The sequence below is a fragment of the Oncorhynchus kisutch genome, linkage group LG2 (genome assembly GCF_002021735.2).
Source record: "Oncorhynchus kisutch isolate 150728-3 linkage group LG2, Okis_V2, whole genome shotgun sequence".
Lineage (NCBI taxonomy): Eukaryota > Metazoa > Chordata > Actinopteri > Salmoniformes > Salmonidae > Oncorhynchus > Oncorhynchus kisutch.
Genome location: NC_034175.2, coordinates 22299390 through 22320740, shown reverse-complemented (window position 1 = coordinate 22320740; position 21351 = coordinate 22299390). Strand labels below are relative to the sequence as shown.

At 43.5% G+C, this 21351-nt stretch overlaps 1 protein-coding gene across 1 annotated transcript in view; it reads right to left on the bottom strand.

Annotated features, from left to right (window-relative positions):
* LOC109909783 (sodium/hydrogen exchanger 1) overlaps positions 1 to 21351 on the bottom strand; it is a 48295-nt gene that overhangs the window by 8119 nt on the left and 18825 nt on the right. The window contains exons 2-11 of the mRNA XM_020508803.2: positions 14749 to 15212; positions 12827 to 13077; positions 10412 to 10629; positions 9416 to 9618; positions 7203 to 7292; positions 5158 to 5228; positions 4166 to 4342; positions 3706 to 3829; positions 3049 to 3150; positions 1838 to 1919 (exon numbers count right to left, since the gene is read on the bottom strand). Of these exons, the coding sequence (XP_020364392.1) occupies positions 1838 to 1919; positions 3049 to 3150; positions 3706 to 3829; positions 4166 to 4342; positions 5158 to 5228; positions 7203 to 7292; positions 9416 to 9618; positions 10412 to 10629; positions 12827 to 13077; positions 14749 to 15212 (1782 nt within the window). The remainder of the gene's footprint in view (positions 1 to 1837; positions 1920 to 3048; positions 3151 to 3705; positions 3830 to 4165; positions 4343 to 5157; positions 5229 to 7202; positions 7293 to 9415; positions 9619 to 10411; positions 10630 to 12826; positions 13078 to 14748; positions 15213 to 21351) is intronic.

Below are 21351 nucleotides of genomic sequence, written 5' to 3'. Positions count from 1 at the left end.
TGGGAGACTCTGTCCATAGGACAACAATCAGTCGTATATTGCACAAATCTGGCCTTTATGGAAGAGTGGCAAGAAGAAAGCCATTTCTTAAAGACATCCATAAAAAGTGTTGTTTAAAGTTTGCCACACGCCACCTGGGAGACACACCAAACATGTGGAAGAAGGTGCTCTGGTCAGATGAAACCAAAATTGAACTTTTTGGCAACAATGCAAAACGTTATGTTTGGCGTAAAAGCAACACACCCATCACCCCATCCCCACTGTCAAACATGGTGGTGGCAGCATCATGGTTTGGGCCTGCTTTTCTTCAGCAGGGACAGGGAAGATGGTTAAAATTGATGGGAAGATGGATGGAGCCAAATACAGGACCATTCTGGAAGAAAACCTGATGGAGTCTGCAAAAGACCTGAGACTGGGACGGAGATTTGTCTTCCAACAAGACAATGATCCAAAACATAAAGCAAAATCTACAATGGAATGGTTCAAAAATAAACATATCCAGGTGTTAGAATGGCCAAGTCAAAGTCCAGACCTGAATCCAATCGAGAATCTGTGGAAAGAACTGAAAACTGCTGTTCACAAATGCTCTCCATCCAACCTCACTGAGCTCGAGCTGTTTTACAAGGAGGAATGGGAAAAAATGTCAGTCTCTCGATGTGAAAAACTGATAGAGACATACCCCAAGCGACTTACAGCTGTAATCGCAGCAAAAGGTGGCGCTACAAAGTATTAACTTAAGGGGGCTGAATAATTTTGCACGCCCAATTTTTCCGTTTTTGATTTGTTAAAAAAGTTTGAAATATCCAATAAATGTCGTTCCACTTCATGATTGTGTCCCACTTGTTGTTGATTCTTCACAAATAAATACAGTTTTATATCTTTATGTTTGAAGCCTGAAATGTGGCAAAAGGTCGCAAAGTTCAAGGGGGCCGAATACTTTCGCAAGGCACTGTATACACACAATCACAAACAATTACACCACAACTGTGGTGCTGGATCATTCCGTAACCTGATCGTGTCAACCACATGAAAAATGCAGGCTAGAATCATGCATATTGCATTTACAAATGGAAACAAGCAACAGTTACATGCATATACAGTACGTTTGTAGCCAAGGCTATTGGCCGCCACAGCCCATCACCTTCTACACTCACTAGAACTGTACTACATACCTGGAATGACTTTGGCCCCTGCCTTTTCAGCTTTGAAATCACTGTCTAAAATAAAAACCAAGCGCAATGCTGCTTTACATGCCAACTTACACATGCAAACCTATTTCCAGTAGAAATACAATAAAAGGTGGAGCGGCCTACTGCATAACAGAGTAATGTAATCGTGCATTCTGTAGATAGCATCACTGTCAGCCATTTCAACGTTATTAACTGGAACAACCTTGCCAAACTAAGTATACTACATTTGAAGCAAATTGCATTCCTTTCGACTCGTAACTCCCCAAAATAATTTGAAGTGATAAAGTGCAAAGGTGCCCAAAAAGGTCTGAGATGGAACAAGTCCGTTTCCATCATCTTTCCTGTTGATTCACACTACCAAGCCAACCTGCTTACACAACCACCATAGTTCCTGGAACCATGCGGGAAAGGACCATTTGAATAGTGCTTCTACACCTGCATTGCTTGCTGTTTGGGGTTTTAGGCTGGGTTTCTGTACAGCACTTTGAGATATCAGCTGATGTACGAAGGGCTATATAAATAAATTTGATTTGATTTGATTTGATTTGAATAGAAATATCAGCGCCAGACCAGTAATGGTAGAGGTCGGCACGAAAGTGTAAAAAAAGGGAGTGTCAGGGTGTGATGTGGGTGTAGGATGGACTCACCCGAGGCCAGTCTGGCTCTGCACATGGTGGGGGAGTCGGGAGGTGCGGCAGGGACCGTGAGGTAGTTACTCATCTCTGTCATCTGTTCACACGCACACACAAGCAACCCTTTCAATATACAAGGGTTGTGGGTTCGATTCCCGCATCAGACATACAGTATTCACTACGTGCATGAGTTGTCAGCGACTGCCAGTCACTTTAGATGAAAGCATAGTGCCATACAGCCATATTATTGACGATACAATAGGGATACTTTATTGTCCGTTTTAATGGAAATTCTTTTCGTGAGGTCAGCAATACAGAAATCAATGCATTACAGCAATACTTCCAAACACTAGATAGGCCAATATCATAAAACCCAACAAAAACACATCTTGAATACAAAAGTGCTATTCAAGTTTGACAGGTCAGTAAATTGTGTTTAACCGGTCTGTTGGGATCAGCATTTTCCTCCACTCTACAGTGTCCTTTTAAAAAGTTATAATCAATTCAAATGTTACTTCATTTCCAAAATTAACTATTCTGCTAGGATCCGCATAGTCCTCAGTCTAGTGTCCTCAGTCTACAGTGTCCTCGGCCCACAGTGTCCTTTTTAATCAAACAGTTCTATTTAATCAAGATGTTGCTTCCATTTTCATTACATAATTAGAGACGGATTAAATGCAAGTTGGCCTTCGGCCACAAAGCTGCATAAATTAATCAGGATCTGATTGTGTCAGGCAAATTCATTGAGTGGGGGGGGGGGGGGGGGGGGGCAATTTATGGAACACTGACTAAATCCATAATAGTTAGGCTAAATTAATGCGATTGTTTAAAAAAAAGTTTACAACCCTGAGTAATGAGAGAACTTTGTGTCTGGTTGTCTGTTGAAGTTCTGTCTATGTCTGGGGGAGGCTTAGCATGGCTTCCAAAACTGATTTTGCTACATTTCATTGTTTCATCCAGTAGAATAAATGTTTTGACCAAATCCAAAGAGCAGAGTTTGGCCATGTGGGCTTCCATCCTTAATCCACCCTCTTTCAGAAAATAGGCTGTTTGTTATTTTGGGGAGGATCCCTTGTATCTGTCTATTTATGTTTTGTTTGCCCTTGAGGGGATAAATATAGTTCTATTGAACTGAATTAGTGGAATTCCAGACTAAGTGAGCACAACAATGGTGAACGCAGCGTTCAATCTGGTTTAACCAGGCCAGGAGAGTCTGCTAGTCTTACCTTCTTCTCTAGCTCGATCATCCTCTGCTTCTTCAGGAGGAAGTCGTTCCATCCATCCTCGAAGGGATCGGCCACCAGAGTGTGTCGGTTGTAGGAGCGCAGCTGGAGGGAGAGACGACACACACAACACACACTATGGGACAGGAATGCTATAGAGCTAGGATCACACAATAATAATAATAATAATAATACACTTTTCAGGCACCAGAGTGGATCTGTTGTAGGAGCGCATCTGGGAGGAAGGAGAGACTAAACACATTCATTCAACTCGCACCACGGGACAGGGAGGTCTAAGCTAGGACCACACAGCAACAATGCACACTTGTATTCATGATGATGCAGGCTTATGTCTACTTTAGTACTATAATCTTAAGAGATTTAACGTTTGACAATACTAATGAGGAAATGGCAAACAAAGCTATGTAAAATGTATGCAAGCATGACTGAGACGCTATGGATAAAAGCATCTGCTAAATGGCATAATTATAATATGTAAAACTGTCTTCTCTCTTCACAAACAGAGTGAGCATCTGAATTCCTACATTAGTAGCTGAGAGCAAACCCCAAATTCGAGAACAAACAGATCTGAGATCAGCCCTCCTAATGTCACCCCTCAGATTAGCGGAGGGGGAAATCTGATCCTATATGAGTGCTCACCCTCTGGCGGGTCTTCTGCAGGTTACTCCTGAGGATCTTCCTGATCTCCTCCTCACGGCCCTTGGTGAACTGAGGCAGGGCCCGCTCTGCTACAGCGGGCGGCAGCTTCTTGGGCTGGATGTTCCTGGGAGAGAGGAAGGAGAAAAACAAGAGATATGTTGACTGTGGCTCTACGGATAACTATGGTTGATTTTGGCCAATACCAAGCTCTAACTCACTTAGAAATTACTTCCTGTAACACCCACGAGAAAGATTTCAGGCACTTTCTCCCATACCAGTTATTTACAGGAAGTAATTGCTAGTTCAGCCTCTTGACCTTCAGACCTCTCTGGCACTCGACACACACACGGGCTTACGAGGATATAGGCTAATGCAAGAATGTGGAAATGGCTATCAAGTGTAGAGCTGGTGAGCTAAAAGGAGCTGGAGGGGGAAAGAGGGGGAAAGAGGGAGCACTCACTGCATGGAGACCTGCGAGGGCATGGCGGAGGGCAGCTTGACGCCCCCGCCGCTCTCCACCAGCTCGATGGCCTGCTTGAACTCCATCTTGTGGTAGAAGGCGATGAGCTGCGGCTCCTTGTAGCGTTCGCCCGCTATCAGGCACTTCTTTATGTACTTCTTGTTGAAGCGGTTTAGCCTGCGGAGAGAGAGGGAGATCGGGAGAGACGAGAAAACAAGTCAACCTTGGAGCCTTTTTATCCCATTGCCTCCATTTCTTGCCCCTCTATATTACACAGCCATTACCAGCCTCATTAAACCCTTATAAAGGTTAATTGATGAAAAGCTCTTGAATGTGAGTAGAGCGCACACACACACACACACATACACAACATTGGAGACAGTGCTGTTACTGGCAGGAACATACATTGTGAAAACAGACCGCTGTAGGATGAGCCCAGTGTTTTCATCATAATGCTCTAAATCCAAGGAGGGACTCTACACTAGAGATCGATCCAGTTAGACAGTTATCGCAAAGCTCTAAAGTCTGTCTGGGAACTGGATCTGAAGGTGAAATATGACAACTGTCAGGTGATACAAAAAAAATATATATATATATAATTTTTAAAAAATCGGCTTACAGAGCTGTCTGAACAAATCTTACACGTGGTTCTCTTGAGAGAGTAACTGCCACATAAAAACATTATTGGGTTCAGGACGGTTTCATTGAAGGACAACCATCGGTTCTGAAAGATAATCCACTTAAGGTGCTACTGCCAACGCCTGGTGGATCGCAGCTTCACCGCCACGTTGCGGAGTTAGCCTTGGGATCTTTGTTAAAGTCAAACAGAAGGCAATAGACCACAAACAGAGGTGACTGGACTGTGTAATAGAAAGTTGTCACGGTTAAGGAACTTCAACCTAAGAGGTAATCAAATGTTTTTTAATACAGTGAAAAATATAAATACAGCGCTCGTCACCGCAACCTTTTAAGTCCATCCTTTTGCTACGTACTTGTCTTTCCAGTGATGATGGCCGTAGTGTCCACAGATGTCCTCAATGCCAGTCAGCAGATGGTCCAGGAACTAGAAGGGGAGAAAACAACGTTTACGTCCAAATATTGTATCTAAGCTAACCAACAAGAGAAGCAGATATTTGAAATGCTTTTTAAAAAGGTAAAGTGAAAAGTGTAACCAAGCCTAATCCGTTACTACTTTTTGTATTTCTATTACATGTAAATAGTATATTTTCCACATCACACAGGCCACCATTTTGTCATTTTTGGATTATCCCTTATGTAGCCTTTTCCCCACGGAGATTCTGTTGCAATGCAACAGGAATTGGCCACAATCTGGCCAATAGAGAGAGCATTAGCCCTAGATGATGTCCATCACACTCACAGATTAAAGCAGAGAAATAGGCACTGACAGAGGACGTTCAGTCGGTGGTCAGTTTTGTTCCTGTATTTTGATTATGGCCACTGCTGTGACAGTTCTGCACAGGGACAGTTTGACATGCAGAGTTGCTATGGGAACACGCAGTTTGGTCGTGCCACTGAATTTATTTCAATTCGCATCGAAAATCGACATGCATAGCAATATTTTCGGGCAGCGAAGGGACTTTCCTGACAGTCGTTTCTGCATTAGTTCTACCTCCGGTAGAAGAAAACTTCACAATTTCTCACAATAGATGATAATATTATAATGAAAGCCACAGGCAAGGTGACACACAGTGCGTCAGGGTCAGCCCCTGGTGCCAACTAGGCAAGAGATAAGACTTTCTAAAGTAAAACAACTGCAACCTCAAATATCCATTCATCAAAACAACCTACTGAGCAATTTGTGAGACCACAAACACAATGGTTCTGACATTAAAGCCCTGAGGGACTCCACCGGGCTCTTAAGACACCCTCATCCACTCCCGGTGCACTCCAGGAGTCCTAGAACCGCTCTGTTTATTTTCATCACTGCCATTTACATTGGAGAAGAAGCTATAAGCTGCTAACCAGGGCATCTAGCCTAGAGCGCCGGTGACTCATCGCTCCTCTGTGCACCAGAGAACCAACAGAGCCCCGTAGAGAGACACTGTGTGTGTGTGTGTGTGTGTGTGTGTGTGTACAGTACGTGCTGTTATTCTGTGGCTATTATTAGCAACAGGAGCTGCTGAGTGACGGTGTGCCGTGCTGCTCAGAGGTCACTCCAGGGCAGAGCGAGAATGATCAGTAGCATCAGAGGAAGCTCGGCCTACGCAGGGGGATTTCACTTGCCAATCTGGCACCCATGGTGGATGAGTCAGTGGAGACAGTGGAGAATGAGAGGATGGTCCATTGGGAGCCACAGAGCAATGCAGGACGTTTAATTAGTCGGAGTTAAGAGGAAGCAGGGGAATGCTGCGTTCCATTATTAAAACCACCCAGCAAGGCAATGTCAGCAAGACAAAATACATTAGAAGATCATTCCATTAATGGCAGACAGGGGGGGGAAGTGCAGAGAAATATTTTGCACTCAACATTTATTTATTTATTTTATTTTACCTTTATTTAACTAGGCAAGTCAGTTAAGAACAAATTCTTATTTTCAATGATGGCCTAGGAACAGTGGGTTAACTGCCTGTTCAGGGGCAGAATGACAGATTTGTACATGTAATGACAGTACTGTAATCTGGACAGATACTTAATTTCAAAGTCAAATGGACATCCCTCAGATTGAAATAACCAAATCATTAATTTAACCACAGCCATTAATGCAATAGCCCATTTTACAGGGCAAGCTGGTTAGACAATTACAGTGAACAACACCAGCCTTGCAGTGCAGCTTCAGTTTCTTGCTCTTGTACTGAAAATGTCATATCCTGACCAGGGCCTGTGGGCCTGTATTTATAAAGTGTCTCAGAGTAGCAGTGCAGATCTAGGATCAGTTTTGCCATTTGGATCCTAAAATATCAGCACTCTTACTATATCCCAGGAGGAAATGAACTTGTCTGATGGGTGGTCCGGCTAGAGGAGCGGTTAGAGAAGGAGAGGCCAGGATGTGAGGGGGTTGACGGGGTTTAAAGGTCACCTGGGTGTGGATCTCCTCATTGATGGAGCGCTTGGCCTCCTGCTTCTTCTTCACGGCCAACAGGTCCACCAGGGGTTTGATAGTCATGCCCTGCGAGGGTGAGGAGGAGGAGAGAAAGAGAGAAGGGAGAGGTTACTAAGGTAACATTTGTGATCCTGATGCACAAATGATAAAATGTCCATCTTTAAAATCTGCGCGACACCAGTGACCCAAGAGAAGCCTGTAATGTCCATTTCAACATCTTCCATTCGTGTGCATGGTGTTTACTCTGTCCCTTTCCTCAAAGTCACTGCACAGAGAAGCACTGGCTGAGGGGCGACTTTCATGTCTTTTATTTCCACAGCTACTGTATTCTGTATCCATTTTGTGTATTTAGACATTCAAGCAACATTTGCATTTAAATGAAGTTATGCGCAGGCGGTTGGTGGTTTGTGCATAAGGCCGTTCCATCCACGACTGAGGCATGCTGGGAAAAGGATTTCTCAGTGCTGGTTACAATACCATTTGGCATACTGGTTCTATCAATCGCTTTCATCCTGTTCCACTGTGTGTGTCCGTGTGTGTGTGTGTGTGTCCCTGTGTGTAGGCTTTAGCGTATCATTCTCTCTCTCATAAGGAGATTAAGTATATCTGGTTCATTATTATACCCTAAGTGGATGACAACAGACTCTGGCCCTTACATAATACCCCTGCCAGCACGCACGCACACACCCAATCCATCCCAGACTGCCAGCGCTGAGTGAAAAATAAAGAAGTAATTTACTGAAGACATTTGTTTCACAAAAGGTTTATAGAAGGCTTTATTTTAGTAGCTGCCATTTTGGGGATATTCTGCCAGATGACGAGTGTCCTACTGCTTCAGCATGCATCAACAGCTTCACTGTAAGATGAGTTTGCTCTGCAGGACTGGGGAATATCTGACGCGCAGAGCTTCAAACGGACAGCGTGTGTGTGTGTGCTTGTTTCAAAGTAGTAGCTCCAGTGACCTTGTGTCACACTAGCATACAGTAGCAATGGCTGCCAACAAACCATGAAAATCATTGAACACTTTCGGCCTTAAAATATACTAGGGACAAGAGAGCAACAGCACAATGTAGCAGCAAAGCAACCCATTTTGACCCAAAAGCACTCTAATATAGTCAACTTCCTATTAGGGCTGGGCGATATATATCGTGTGTGACGGTAGAAAAACATCTGTCATTTAATATTATGCTTTATCATTTATTTCGTTGTGTCGGAAATCACACTCTTCACGGCAATATTTTTCGTCAATTGGACGTCGCTTTGCGTGTGGAAGGAAATTTGCAACACAAAAAAATGTGGAGAGGAGTGAACGTGACACAGAGCACGGAGACACTGAGTTCGTACCTAAAAGAGGGGCTACTTCGGTCACATGGACGTGGTTTGGGTATGAAAAGTCTGGTACGGAATAGAAAACTGTCCCGACGACAGGCTCAAACACCACTAACCTCTAACCACCTGCGTAAGAATCATGTGAAACAGTGCGGAGAGTGTCTACCGATGAGACCCAGAAAAGTACAGTCAAGTGCTCAAACAAACCCCCGAGTCAGACATTGCAAGAGGCTTTTGCCCGCGGCACACCATATGGTAAAGAATCACGGAGATGGAAGGAGATACAGCTGCCGTTACAACTTACATCTGCAAAGACACGGCCCAAATATACACGGTTGAGAAACGGGGGTTTCGGGAGTTGGTGCTAACGCTCGACCCAGAGTACCAAATACCTTTTATTTGTGGAGTATAATCCAAAATGTAATAAGAAATAGGCCTTTAGATGTAGTCATTGTATATAAACTATTTATTCATCAAAATGTATTTAAAAAAATGTGCTATATCATATTATCGTTATGGGGATTTGAAATGACCTATATCAGGATATGAGATTTTGGCCAGATCGCCCAGCCCTACTTCCTATATTTAGTGTTCCCTCAGTGACACATTTTATCTGATAGTCTTTTTAACTTGCCATAATTTAAAGAGTGCCTTCGATTTCATTATAAATCTGAAGACATAAGCAGAATTCGAGGGTTGCTAGCCAGGTACCAGCTCTTTTTGTGCAGTCTTGCCAACTCCTATGGTCATTGGCGTGGCAACCATGGCCGGCATGACAACTGTGGTCATTGGCGTGACAAGGTGCTTAGACAGCACAAATCAGATCAGGGACAAGGCTAAAGGACTGGCCCAGTACCCACCTGTACAAACACGGTGAAGAAGATTTCGGTGATGATGGCGGTGAGGAACATGGTCCTCATGGGGAAGAGATCCTTGTCTAGCAGGTAGCCCAGGGAGAAGGCAATGGCCCCTCGCAGGCCACCGTAGGCCACAATGAACTGGTCCTTGGTGGTCAGCTTGACGATGCGGAACTTGTTGATGATAAAGGTAAGGCCCACCACGCCTTAGAGAGAGAGGGAGAGGGGGAGGGAGAGAGCAGAAGCGAGTCAACCTTCAAGGCCTTTTATCTGACTGACTCCATGTTTGCTCCCTCCTTACACACAGACAATACCAGCCTCATTAGAACCTAAGGTTAAGGATTCCCTTTCCAAATTGATCAAAAGCTTCTGAGAAAGAGGAGTAGAGCCCACACACTACATTGGAAACATTGGAACACACATTGTGAAACTAGCATATTATAGGAATCAGAAAACTATAGGATGTTTGGTGAGAATAGAGAATGGTCAATGGGGATATAGTGCAATGTCAAGTCACCAGGCTTTGGGTCTATCTATAACTGCAGAAATGACATAATACTTGAAGAAATATTTACGCTTCCTTTTTTTAGGGACGTCTATCTGACGAGTTTTGAAACCTGGGCTTCCTCGATGTGAGGACCAAGCGGAAAAAAAACAGGGGGCACTTCTTCTAATAGTGGTCTCATTTACCTAACAAATGTTTTACCTTTATTTAACCAGGCAAGTCAGTTAAGAACAAATTATTATTTTCAATGACAGCCTAGGAACAGTGGGTTAACTGCCTGTTCAGGGGCAGATTTCAGTCTGGCTCCAAGAATAACTTGCCCGTGTCAAATTGAGGATGTTAAAAATCTGTATCGCATCCTCTACTGAAACAACTTGATCAAATTATAACTAACTATGAGAAAGTTGGGCTGGTCACGTCATTTCTCTCACTATCTTTTGGAATCTGATGTAGAGACTGGTACAGTACAGTGAAGGTGTCCGTGTCCGACTCACCAATGACACGTGACACCAGACAAAGGATGACGGTGACGGAGACAAAGGTCCAGTTCCAGGCATGCGGCCCGGCCACCGTGGCCACGCCCAGGAAGATGAAGATGAGGGTCTCGCTCACGCTGCTCCACATCTTCAGGAAGTACTTGACGGTGGTGTGGGACTTGTGGGATATGTTGGCCTCCACGTAGGGTCGCATCACAGCGCCGCATGCAATCAGCCTGGGGGAAGAGAGAGAGAGGATGATTATAAATTTGTTCTCTGAGAAAGAAACCTTTTCTTGTTTTCCATCATTTAATGTCTATTCTGAATTGTAGCATCTTAGAATGAAAACTCCAGACACAAGTACATTTTAGTCTTTAATTGGAACTTAAACTGTTCATTTACTGGCTGCACCTGGCATAAGCTACCCGAGGTTCCCTGAGCCAGGAAATATGGCAGATATCGTGAGAGTCGCAAGACATATCCTATCAATACGTGATTGTGTTTACATCTCTTGCCTTGGTATAGGCTCAGATTATATAGGCTATGTCGTCGCACTGCTATCGCACAGCACTGTAGCCTACACATACTGTCAAATAGGTGACCGGTCTATTTACTTTCGCGCATTCTTGGCTATTGAATGAGCAGTTGGTAAATGGTAGTCTACTATTTGTTGTGTGGCGGGAATAAACCAGATGTCAGAAAAGGAGAGACATGTCCTGCCATAGGATTATGACTTAGACCTATATGACAAATGTAAAAGAAATAGGTTAAGACTACACGATGCTATTTGATCGCCTTGGCAACGGCAAAGGAATCCGTTTTATCATTAGGCCTACATTTTACCGATTTCTACGAGCCTACCAGTAAAATCATTCCTGTGCATCAAACACTTCCCTTTCCTCCAAACAATAAAAAATAAAAACATTTGCTTGCAGTACAATTAATCAACCACGAGAAGTTGTGCGTAAGTAATGTCTGAGCTGTACGTGGAGAAACATACACTTTCCCGTCAACCTTTGTGGGACAACTGAGCACGAAATGTGTATTTTTTGTGCGCACACACTTTTGGTAAATGAGGCCCCATGTTACTACATGAATCCAACTACCTACATTGTAAATATAGGCTACAGTCTCGTACTAAGTTATAGTCTCGTACTTCATTGACATGGCATAGAAAGTAGTCACATCAATTAAATTGGTAAAAAAAAAAAAAAATACAGTATAGATATATATATATATATTTTTTTTTAAAAGTATTTACATATGCTAAGAGAGCAAGTATTTCACGTATAGTAGAACCATTGCAACAAGGATACACAGTTTCCAAAACAAACTGGAAAGCTTATGAAACAAGGGCTCCATTTCCTCAGCTTGTTCCACGAGTTTGTTCCACGTGTGAACCAATGACTCAGTGTGATTGGACATACGGAACCAGAGTTAAGATGTCCACATCCACTCCCCTGTATAGCATTGCAACCACTTCTCTATTCCTCGTGTCTAGCGTGAGGCAACCCTCCTCAGTGACTTTAAGGGCAGCTAGCTACCTCATTCCCTTACACAACACACTGCAGCCGTCCATCATTCCGCTCAATTTCACTCCGGGGGGGTGGGGGGGGCGAGATCTCATATACCCACTGGACAAAAAGCACCATATACTAATCCAAATCCTATTTAGGATGGAAGGCACGGACAGAGTGCCAACAGGCCTGGGAACAGACTGTCCTACAGTCCTACCATTGCTCGTGTAAAACCCGCCGACAGGAAACTCAATTCATCAGCAGCACCGATGTTTATGATCCATATTCCATACCTCACCACCTTTTAGGAGACGAAAGTGGAAGAGAGGAGAGGAAGGGAGATGAGAATGATATGTATCACAGGAGGTGTTCGGGCCAGAGGCGTGACAGGGGGCTGTAAATTGAGCGTTGTATCCCTGCTTTGGGCTGCACAGCCGTTGGCCTGTCATGACATGGAAGTGAGTTACTGACGTTTTGATAGAATTCGTATAGACGTCCTTGGCTGGGACAGACCCGGTTACATTTGATTTATTTGACCATTTAGTCAGGAATATTGCTAAGAAGCTAAGAATCTAATTCAGTGTACACTTTATGAGAGATCTTTTTCCAAGGAAACGTAAAAGATAATGCAGGAATTAAACTTGGTCATACTTTTCCGTTAGCTAAACACAGAATCAGTGGTGTTGCTGGACCAGCCGGACAGGTTCAAAAGGTCATGTATCACAGACACTCTGTCAATGCATTATAAACACTAAACCAGCCTAAGCAGAACTCTCATAGAAACCTTCTTTATTCTCAACAATATCTATGATTCATGACAGAGAAACTCATAAAACCTTGGCCACTAGAAAGATTGTGTGTATGTGTGCGTGTGTGTTTGTCTGAGCGTGTGTGTGCCCCCACACTCCCTACTTACGCCATAATTCCAGACAGGTGGAACATCTCGGCCGAGAGGTATGCCATGTAGCTGTAAACGAACACGAAGAGGGGCTCGATGACGCGGGTGTGCGAGGTGAACCGGGAGGTGAAGGCCGCCAGGATACCGTAGATGGCGCCCACGGCGATGCCGCCCAGCGACACAATCAGGAAGCAGATGACCCCAAGGACCACGTCCATCGGAGTTACCTCACCTGCGCCAGAGTACTCCTCAAACAGGTGGTATAAGACCTAGAGTGGAGGGAAGGGAGAGAGAGAGAGCAAGACCTTCGAGACATGGCTCAAGTGTACAGAGAATAACAGAGCCCACACCCGAGTGCTCCTCAAACAGGCGGTATAAGACCTACAGAGAATGGAGGGGGATTTGAAAACAATCTAAAATAAACAACTGGTTTGGATTCCGTTGGTTAAAGCATGGTGCTAGCACGCCAGGGTCATGAGTTTGATACCCGCTGGGGCCCCAATAAAATGCATACACTCCCTGTACTGTGGATAAAAGTGTCTACTGAGTGGCATAAAAACCAGTGATATTATATGGCCTAACGTGTCGGTATAGTCACTGCAGAAAATATAAATAAATGTTCCCAATCCCTCGTGGACAGATGCACTCAACATAAATGGTATCATAGCAACAGACTGGGATGCGACAACTAACAAGGAACTTTATTCGGGGGGCCCTGATTTTTCTTCACTGATCTTCACTTTATTTGGGGGGGGGGGGGGGGGGGGGGGGGGGTATGGCACATAGACTTGCCCAAAACCTGCAGAGAGAGGGGGTGGAGCAACCACCCTATTTCCACTCTTCCATGATATTTTCCAACACATCTGCCCTCAGAACTTAATCAAGCATATGACGCAAAAAGGTGAGGTTTTAGTTCTGGGTTTCCAAGATGAAAGTTTTTACAACATGTTGTCCTGGTATTCCAAATAAACTGAACATAGCAGAACAATTCTGCACACGGGCGCCTGTCTGCCCTACAATATTACAATGGTTCGGCTGAACTATTGTTCATTTAAGTCTCATGACTCCAAGGCTATTTTAAGTGAACTGGTCCTATCAAAACAGTCAGTGTGTGGGGACAGTATAATCAGTAAATATAGCAACAGGAACCACTGTGCCTCACAATATATTCAGAATATATGCCACACTATGCCACACTTAATCAAAGCTACTTACAGAACAGTAGTGTATTTTTAGTAGGCCTATGTGATGCCTGCTTCATGCAAGGACGCAAACAGTAAAATAAAAAAAAACGACATGTTTTTTCTACTTTATATTTTCAATGACCAACCCATAAGAGAGAGATGGTCCATCTCACAACTGTTTCAGAGGAAAGAGAAGGAAGTCATGAGAGAAAATAATTGAAAATAGATTTGGCCTCTGGTGGCCCACTAAACTGGGCCAGCTTTCGCACAAAAGGTCACAAAAATCAAAAATCACCAAAAACCTAACCAACCAATCACTGGTGAGGAGCTAAATGTTAAACATAAATGGTATCATAGCAACAGACTGGGATGCGACAACTAACAAGGAACTAGCATAGTGCTGTATAGTATTGTACTGCATAGGATAGTGCTGTATAGTATTGTACTGCATAAGATAGTGCTGTATAGTATTGTACTGCATGGCATAGTGCTGTATAGTATTGTACTGCATGGCATAGTGCTGTATAATATTGTACTGCATGGCATAGTGCTGTATAGTATTGTACTGCATGGCATAGTGCTGTATAGTATTGTACTGCATGGCATAGTGCTGTATAGTATTGTACTGCATGGCATTATCTATTATTGGGGGAAACCCTGACGTGATTGTACTGTAATTCATTAATTGACTGTCTAGAATTGCATTGTACCGTATTGCCCTGCATAACGCTGCATACCACCCCATCCACCACTCACCACAGTGACGGCATCATTGAGCAGCGACTCTCCGAACACCAGAATGTGCAGCAGCTCGTTGATGTGGATCTCCTCAAACACAGCCAGCACGGCCACCGGGTCCACGGCCGAGATGATGCTCCCGAACAGCAGGCAGGGCAGCAGCTCGACCTGGCTCAGGTATGTGCCCTCGATCTGACACACGGCGTAGAGGAGACCCCCTACAAAGAAGGCGTTCCACAGGGTGCCGACCACGGCGAACATCAGGATGGTGCCGATGTTCTCCATGAACGGCCGGATGGGCAGGAAGTAGCCCGCATCCAGGATGATCGGGGGGAGGAGGCACAGGAAGAAGAGGTTGGAGTCCAGCACGGGGGGTACCTCCTCGCCCGCCAGCTTGATGAGGCCGCCGACCAGGAGGCCCACCACAATGAGCAGACAGGACTCGGGCACGATGCTGGACAGCCGCGGGATCAGGTGGAACCCTGAGGGAGGGAGAAGGTGATTAGATGCATTTTTCTCGTTCATTGTTCTCAAGGTTTACACTTTCTAGGCGGGATCTGGAATGTACCAGTCGCCTGAAGCTACAAACGCAGCGAAGATAAGGACCAGAAAACAAACACCAGTGACTCACTGAACCGGTTTGAGTTGAACGCCCCACCAAATGCATATTCAGAATAGACTTAAGTGGAACAGAATCACATTATTTGTTCTCTTTTTCAGAGCTAATTTAACATGCCAGTGCTTGCTTGCACAAGTGCCATTTCAACAGACCAGAACATATCTAGGCCTCGTAGATATGGCTGGTGGGTGTGAAAACGCACAGAGGAAACAAACTTGATATCTGGCCAGAATCTGCAAGTCAGAACACGAGAAGAGTGGGCCGCATTTTCAATGTCACACAACCACAGTATCACATGTATTTTGTCAGAGGTGGAAATAGTTATGCAAAGCAAATTCCTTATAATATGAATCATGAGAAACCACACACAGACCATTCTCGTTGTGACCATATGACATTGTCACTGAGGAAAACTTGACTGAAAAAGGTTAACTTCAACTTCACGTTAACTAGGCCTAGTATGGGGCCTCCCGAGTGGCGCAGTGGTCTACGGCACTGCATTGCCGTGCTAGCTGTGTCACTAGAGATTCTGGGTTCGAGTCCAGGCTCTGTCGCACAATTGGCCCAGCGTCGTCCGGGTTAGGGGAGGGTTTGGCCGGCAGGGATGTCCTTGTCCCATCACGCTCTAGCGATTCCTGTGGCGGAGCGCAGTGCACGCTGACACGTACACCAGGTGTACGTTTTTTCCTCCGACAGACGGCTGGCATCCGGGTTAAGTGGGCATTGTGTCAAGAAGCAGTGCGGATTGGTTGGGTTGTGCTTTGGAGGACGCACACCTCTCCTGAGTCCATACGGGAGATGCAGCAATGAGACAAGACTAAATACCAATTGTTATACCACGAAAAAGGGTTATATATTTATTATTTTCTAACTAGTCCTAGTATAACAGAAAAAGATGGTCCTTTTTCTCTGATAGTTTATTTCCTAATCCAATTTCCTTATTTCAACAAAGCTATTACAATTAGCTGCCAAGGCAACACAGTTTGGTTGTCTCAACATTGGCTAATGCAGGCTCAGACAGGCTAGCTTAGTCCCAGGGCCCAGTTTTTCAAAACGCTTAATCTGGGTCAGAATGAATGATCCTGTAATCCTATTTTCTTGCTATCCAGGATCAGATTGATCTGGCTGTTTTTGAGACAATAAATCAGATAGGCTCTTTCTGATCCGGATACCACAATATAAAGGTCACAGAATCAGGATTTTCAGTGCTTTGAACAGGCCTACACCTTGCCATCTACTAGACAGGTTGTGGCATTACCTCTAAACTGTCATAGGGGAAAACAGAGATAGGTAAACCACATTAATAATAAAAGTGACCTTGAGTGACTTAAAGTGACCTTGAGTGACTTAAAGTGACCTTGAGTGACTTAAAGTGACCTTGAGTGACTTAAAGTGACCTGACACTTCTCAATAACAAAATGACCACTTAGGCCAACCCAAACTGTGGTCAATTTAACACAATGAAACTTTGGTTTTCAGATATAAGAATGTTTTTTAAAACATCCTTACTTTAGTTACATTGAAATGTCTTGAAATGTCTGGGCCCGGGAAACTGCTAAACGAATGCCTTTTCAAGCCTTAAGTGGAAACTACCTGACAAATGTTTTCAAGGGGGGAAATAGAACGAAACATTTGAACTGACAGGCTAGCCCATCAATGGAGGGCATCTGAAACTGTGACCCATCAAATCCCATTACTCCTAAAGCCTTTCTGTAGTCTGACCACGAAACCCTGACACAGAATCAACACAGTGTATATTTACATTGCAGCCGCATGAGGGTAAGGGTGGCACGTTGGCAGCACCATCTGGCCTGGCTAACACAGGGTGTGATCCCACTGGGACATAGAGAGGAGATGAGAGGCAGGCAGGCAAGTAAGTAAACCGCCCTTCAACGCTCACACCCTGAGCATAGCTAATTAGCATGTCATCATTTGCAGACTGTACTGTTAGTTACGTAATGGTCCGTGTTCTTCATCACTGTCAGAGGTTTAAGGATAAGGGGTCGGGAGAGGAACGTGCAAAACAGCAGGAGTCTAGCGCTTACGGTGGAAAACAATAAGAGTCTGCAAATTATAGAAACAATGAACTTTGTCAATGTCTTCACAGATGATGCCTTCTTGAATGTACAAAAAAAAAAAACTGCAATCTCCCGGGTATAAAGGGAATCTGATGTTTTTCATCAACTCAGTGAGCTGCAACACTTTCAGTGTTGGATACTCTTTCACGGGCTAAACAAATCCATCAATGGAGTCCAGAACACTTCCACGCACTGCTGCTGTTTTAAAGCACTACTGCTCTAGCGCAGAGGAAAGTCCAGTGAGAAACGGCCAAAAGAGGCCTAATCTTCACAGAAAGAGATGTGTGGTGCTAGGGGCACTCTTCACCTTTCAACCGGCCTCGTCAGGAAACTGGCACCATTCCACAATTCCCAGGAAGCATCTCCATGTGGGAAAACAAAGGAGTTAAGATAACACTGACTAATTGGAAGGCACTACAAAAGGCTCAGGCCACCTGGCTCAGCCTTTTTTGTGGAGATATGAGCATCCCTCTTGCGAAGAGGGGTTTGTGAGCTTGACGTGTAGCCTACCGTGTTCTCTCAGAGACTTGTGTTTATGCACAATATGCAGAGAAAATAATTAACCCCTAACCGATTTGATAGAGTGCGGGCTGTTTTAATTAGACAGACATTAGCTTACATCTCAGCCCCGGCCAACCACATTACACAGGTAGGCTTAAGCAAGTGGTGACTGAATAGAAGCTTGAGAAACAACCTGTACCAAACTACTTCTGAGGAGCTGTCAGAATTCCTAAGTCATGCTGGTACTAGTACATAAGACAGTGTGGTATTCAAAACAGGGGACCCTGTTTTTTTTATATATATATTTTTTACCCAATAATTTCCCATGACTAAAAGACACATTTTGATTTTCACATCAAGAAATAGCCTTGAATTCATAGCATTTTCATTCATTTTCAATAAAATCAATCAATATTTTTTCTGTTTATCTTTCTCAAACTTTTGTATATTGCCCCATACAACAATTGGTACTCCCCCAAAAAATAAGGAACAATTTTTTTTAATGAAAGATAAATAAATAGGTGACCCCACAGCAGTGCCCCCCTTGCGACCCCGACATAAGAGCTTGTTGGATGTGTTGCCGGGTGAAAGAAAACAGTGGGACACAGCGTTTCCTCTGGAAATGTCCTAAAAAGCAATAACGAGAATTGGAATGCGTGTCCTTCCAGAATTTACTAACATTGAAGTGGAATTGACCCCAACCCTGATGCATATCCTGCAAAATATAGCTTCGGTCCCTAAGGGAAGTGCGCCTTCTATTTCCTTTGAGTAGTGACTCTGATCCAGAGAGACTTTGGGTTCCCAGACTTCCAAATTCTGAATCACAATCCATAAATAACCTGGCTGCAGCAAGTTGTCAAATCCCAGAGCGTCGACAGGGAACGGGACACCAAGGTTGTATGCGTGTCAGTTACTGCACGTGTTTGGAAAGGTTTGAGCTGTCAGCACTAGGTCTGATGCATCTCCTCAATGCATTCTCTCCTATCTAAAGTTGTCACTATATCATGACATTTTTCAATGCAATGTTTATTTCAGTCTATGGCGTCAGTCAAAAGACTGTTTGAGAATACAAGTCTGTTCTTTGACAGCAAGGTTTCCCATCTGAGGTCACACATCTTGTTTTAAATACATTGTTCAAATATAGGCAGAGTTGGAGAGCAATTGATTACATGTAACGGATTACAAAAAACTAACTGTAATCCGTTTCCAGCTAAAATATTGTACTAAGATTAGAGATACTTTTGAAAAACATTACTTCTAGGATTACTTTTAAATTCAGACAGGATGTTGGTGAAAGAAATCATTGACACCTTTGTTTTCTCAAAGACATTCTAATTAGCATTGACAAATGGCGCAAGTTTAAGTTTGTTCCGCCTGAGAGAGTCTGACTAAAAGTCGGACCACTCTGATGACACACCAAATGCATTTGATGGATCGCTGGAAAAGAGCAGGAATAGGCTTTTGTAGGCTACAGTCCAAGCTATGTCTTCCAATGTTGCGACTGGTGTCGGCATCCAAAGCTTGATATCTACACGATGTGACTCACACTGTCGCTCTCTCATTTAGCTATTTGCGCCTTATGGATTGTGGTTGATGTGGATGGCTGTTCACAAATGTGTGTGTAATGTCAGTGTCACCAATAAAAGGTAAATGCAAATGCAACATTCATTCATCAGTATTCATTTTTCACATGCAAATTGCATTTTTCAGTAGTGCTCAAAGCACGCCATTCCATAAGAGCAGAATTTATTTTTCAACTCGAATCAATGAGCCCAATCAGTCCTCCAAAACAACTATATCATAAACAAAAGAGCAGGCTAATAAGTCCTTCGTTTTTGGGTTATGCTCAGGTAAAAGAATTTGGCTAATCTATTCTTCCATCATTTCAAATCCTATTCTTGAAGATCAAGGGGTATTACATTATTTTTTAAATGACTGGAAATCTGACAGACTGGTTTTTAATAGAAATAGAAAGATATAATATGATTAGGTATGATTAGGTTATAAGTAGTAGAGAGCAATGGACTAGAAGAAGCCTACATAACTGACCCATAAAGTAAAATGCAACATCCATTTATGGCCAGCTATGTGAACTTTAACATTGATGTATCCTGAAATAGATGTCGTTCAATTGGTAAAATAAATGTTTGTCTTCTTCTAATGCCTCTTAAGGGGAAACTTATCTGTGAAAGTAACCTGATTACCTAACATTACTGATTACAATTCTGGACAGAAAACTAAGGTAGCAGATTACATTTACAAAGTAACCTACCCAACCCTGAATATAGGCATACAGTATATACATTACAAAAAGAGCAGCAGGTTCCTGCTGCCAGGCTATTCCAACCTCTTGCAATGACATTGCAAATAATTTATCTCAAGGAAAAATGCCAAAGTCTTGAGAGAAATTAATTACAGATACTTTCAAGGAAATAAAAGCTCAGACACACAGGTAGGATTGTCAAATGTTTACCTGAGTGTTGGCCATCAGTTTCTTTTGTGTTCACACAGCAAAGACCTTGGAAGTCGTCAGCCACTCAGCCTTGATAAAATAGTCCAAACCAGAAGGTGGCCGTAGCGTTGCTTGGCAATGTTATACAGTTGAAGTCAGAAGTTTACATACACCTTAGCCAAATACATTTAAACTCAGATTCACAATTCCTGACATTTAATCCTTGTAAAATTTATCTGTCTTAGGTCAGTTAGGATCACCACTTTATTTTAAGAATGTGAAATGTCAGAATAGTAGTAGAGAGAATGATTTATTCCTTTCCTCACATTCCCAGTGGGTCAGAAGTTTACATACACTCAATTAGTATTTGGTAGCATTGCCTTTAAATTGTTTAACTTGAGTCAAACATTTCAGATAACCAACTTATTGTGTCAAGCTTGTGGAAGGCTGAGTTTTGGCCAATTCCTCCTGATAGAGCTGGTGTAACTGAGTCAGGTTTGTAGGCCTCCTTGCTCACACACACTTTTTCAGTTCTGCCCACAAATTTTCTATAGGGTTGAGGTCAGGGCTTTGTGATGGCCACTCCATTAACTTAACTTTGTCGTCCTTAAGCCATTTTGCCACAACTGTGGAAGTATGCTTGGGGTCATTGTCCATTTGGAAGACCCATTTGGGACCAAGCTTTAACTTCCTGACTGATGTCTTGAGATGTTGCTTCAATATATCCACATAATGTTACTACCTCATGATGCCATCTATTTTGTGAAGTGCACCAGTCCGTCCTGCAGCAAAGCACCCCGACAACATGATACTGCCACCCCCGTGCTTCATGGATGGTGTTCTTCAGCTTGCAAGAACCACCCCTTTTCCTCCAAACATAACAATGGTCATTATGGCCAAACGGTCTGATGAAACAAAAATAGAACTAACGGACATTTCTCCAAAAAGTACGATCTTTGTCCACATGTGCA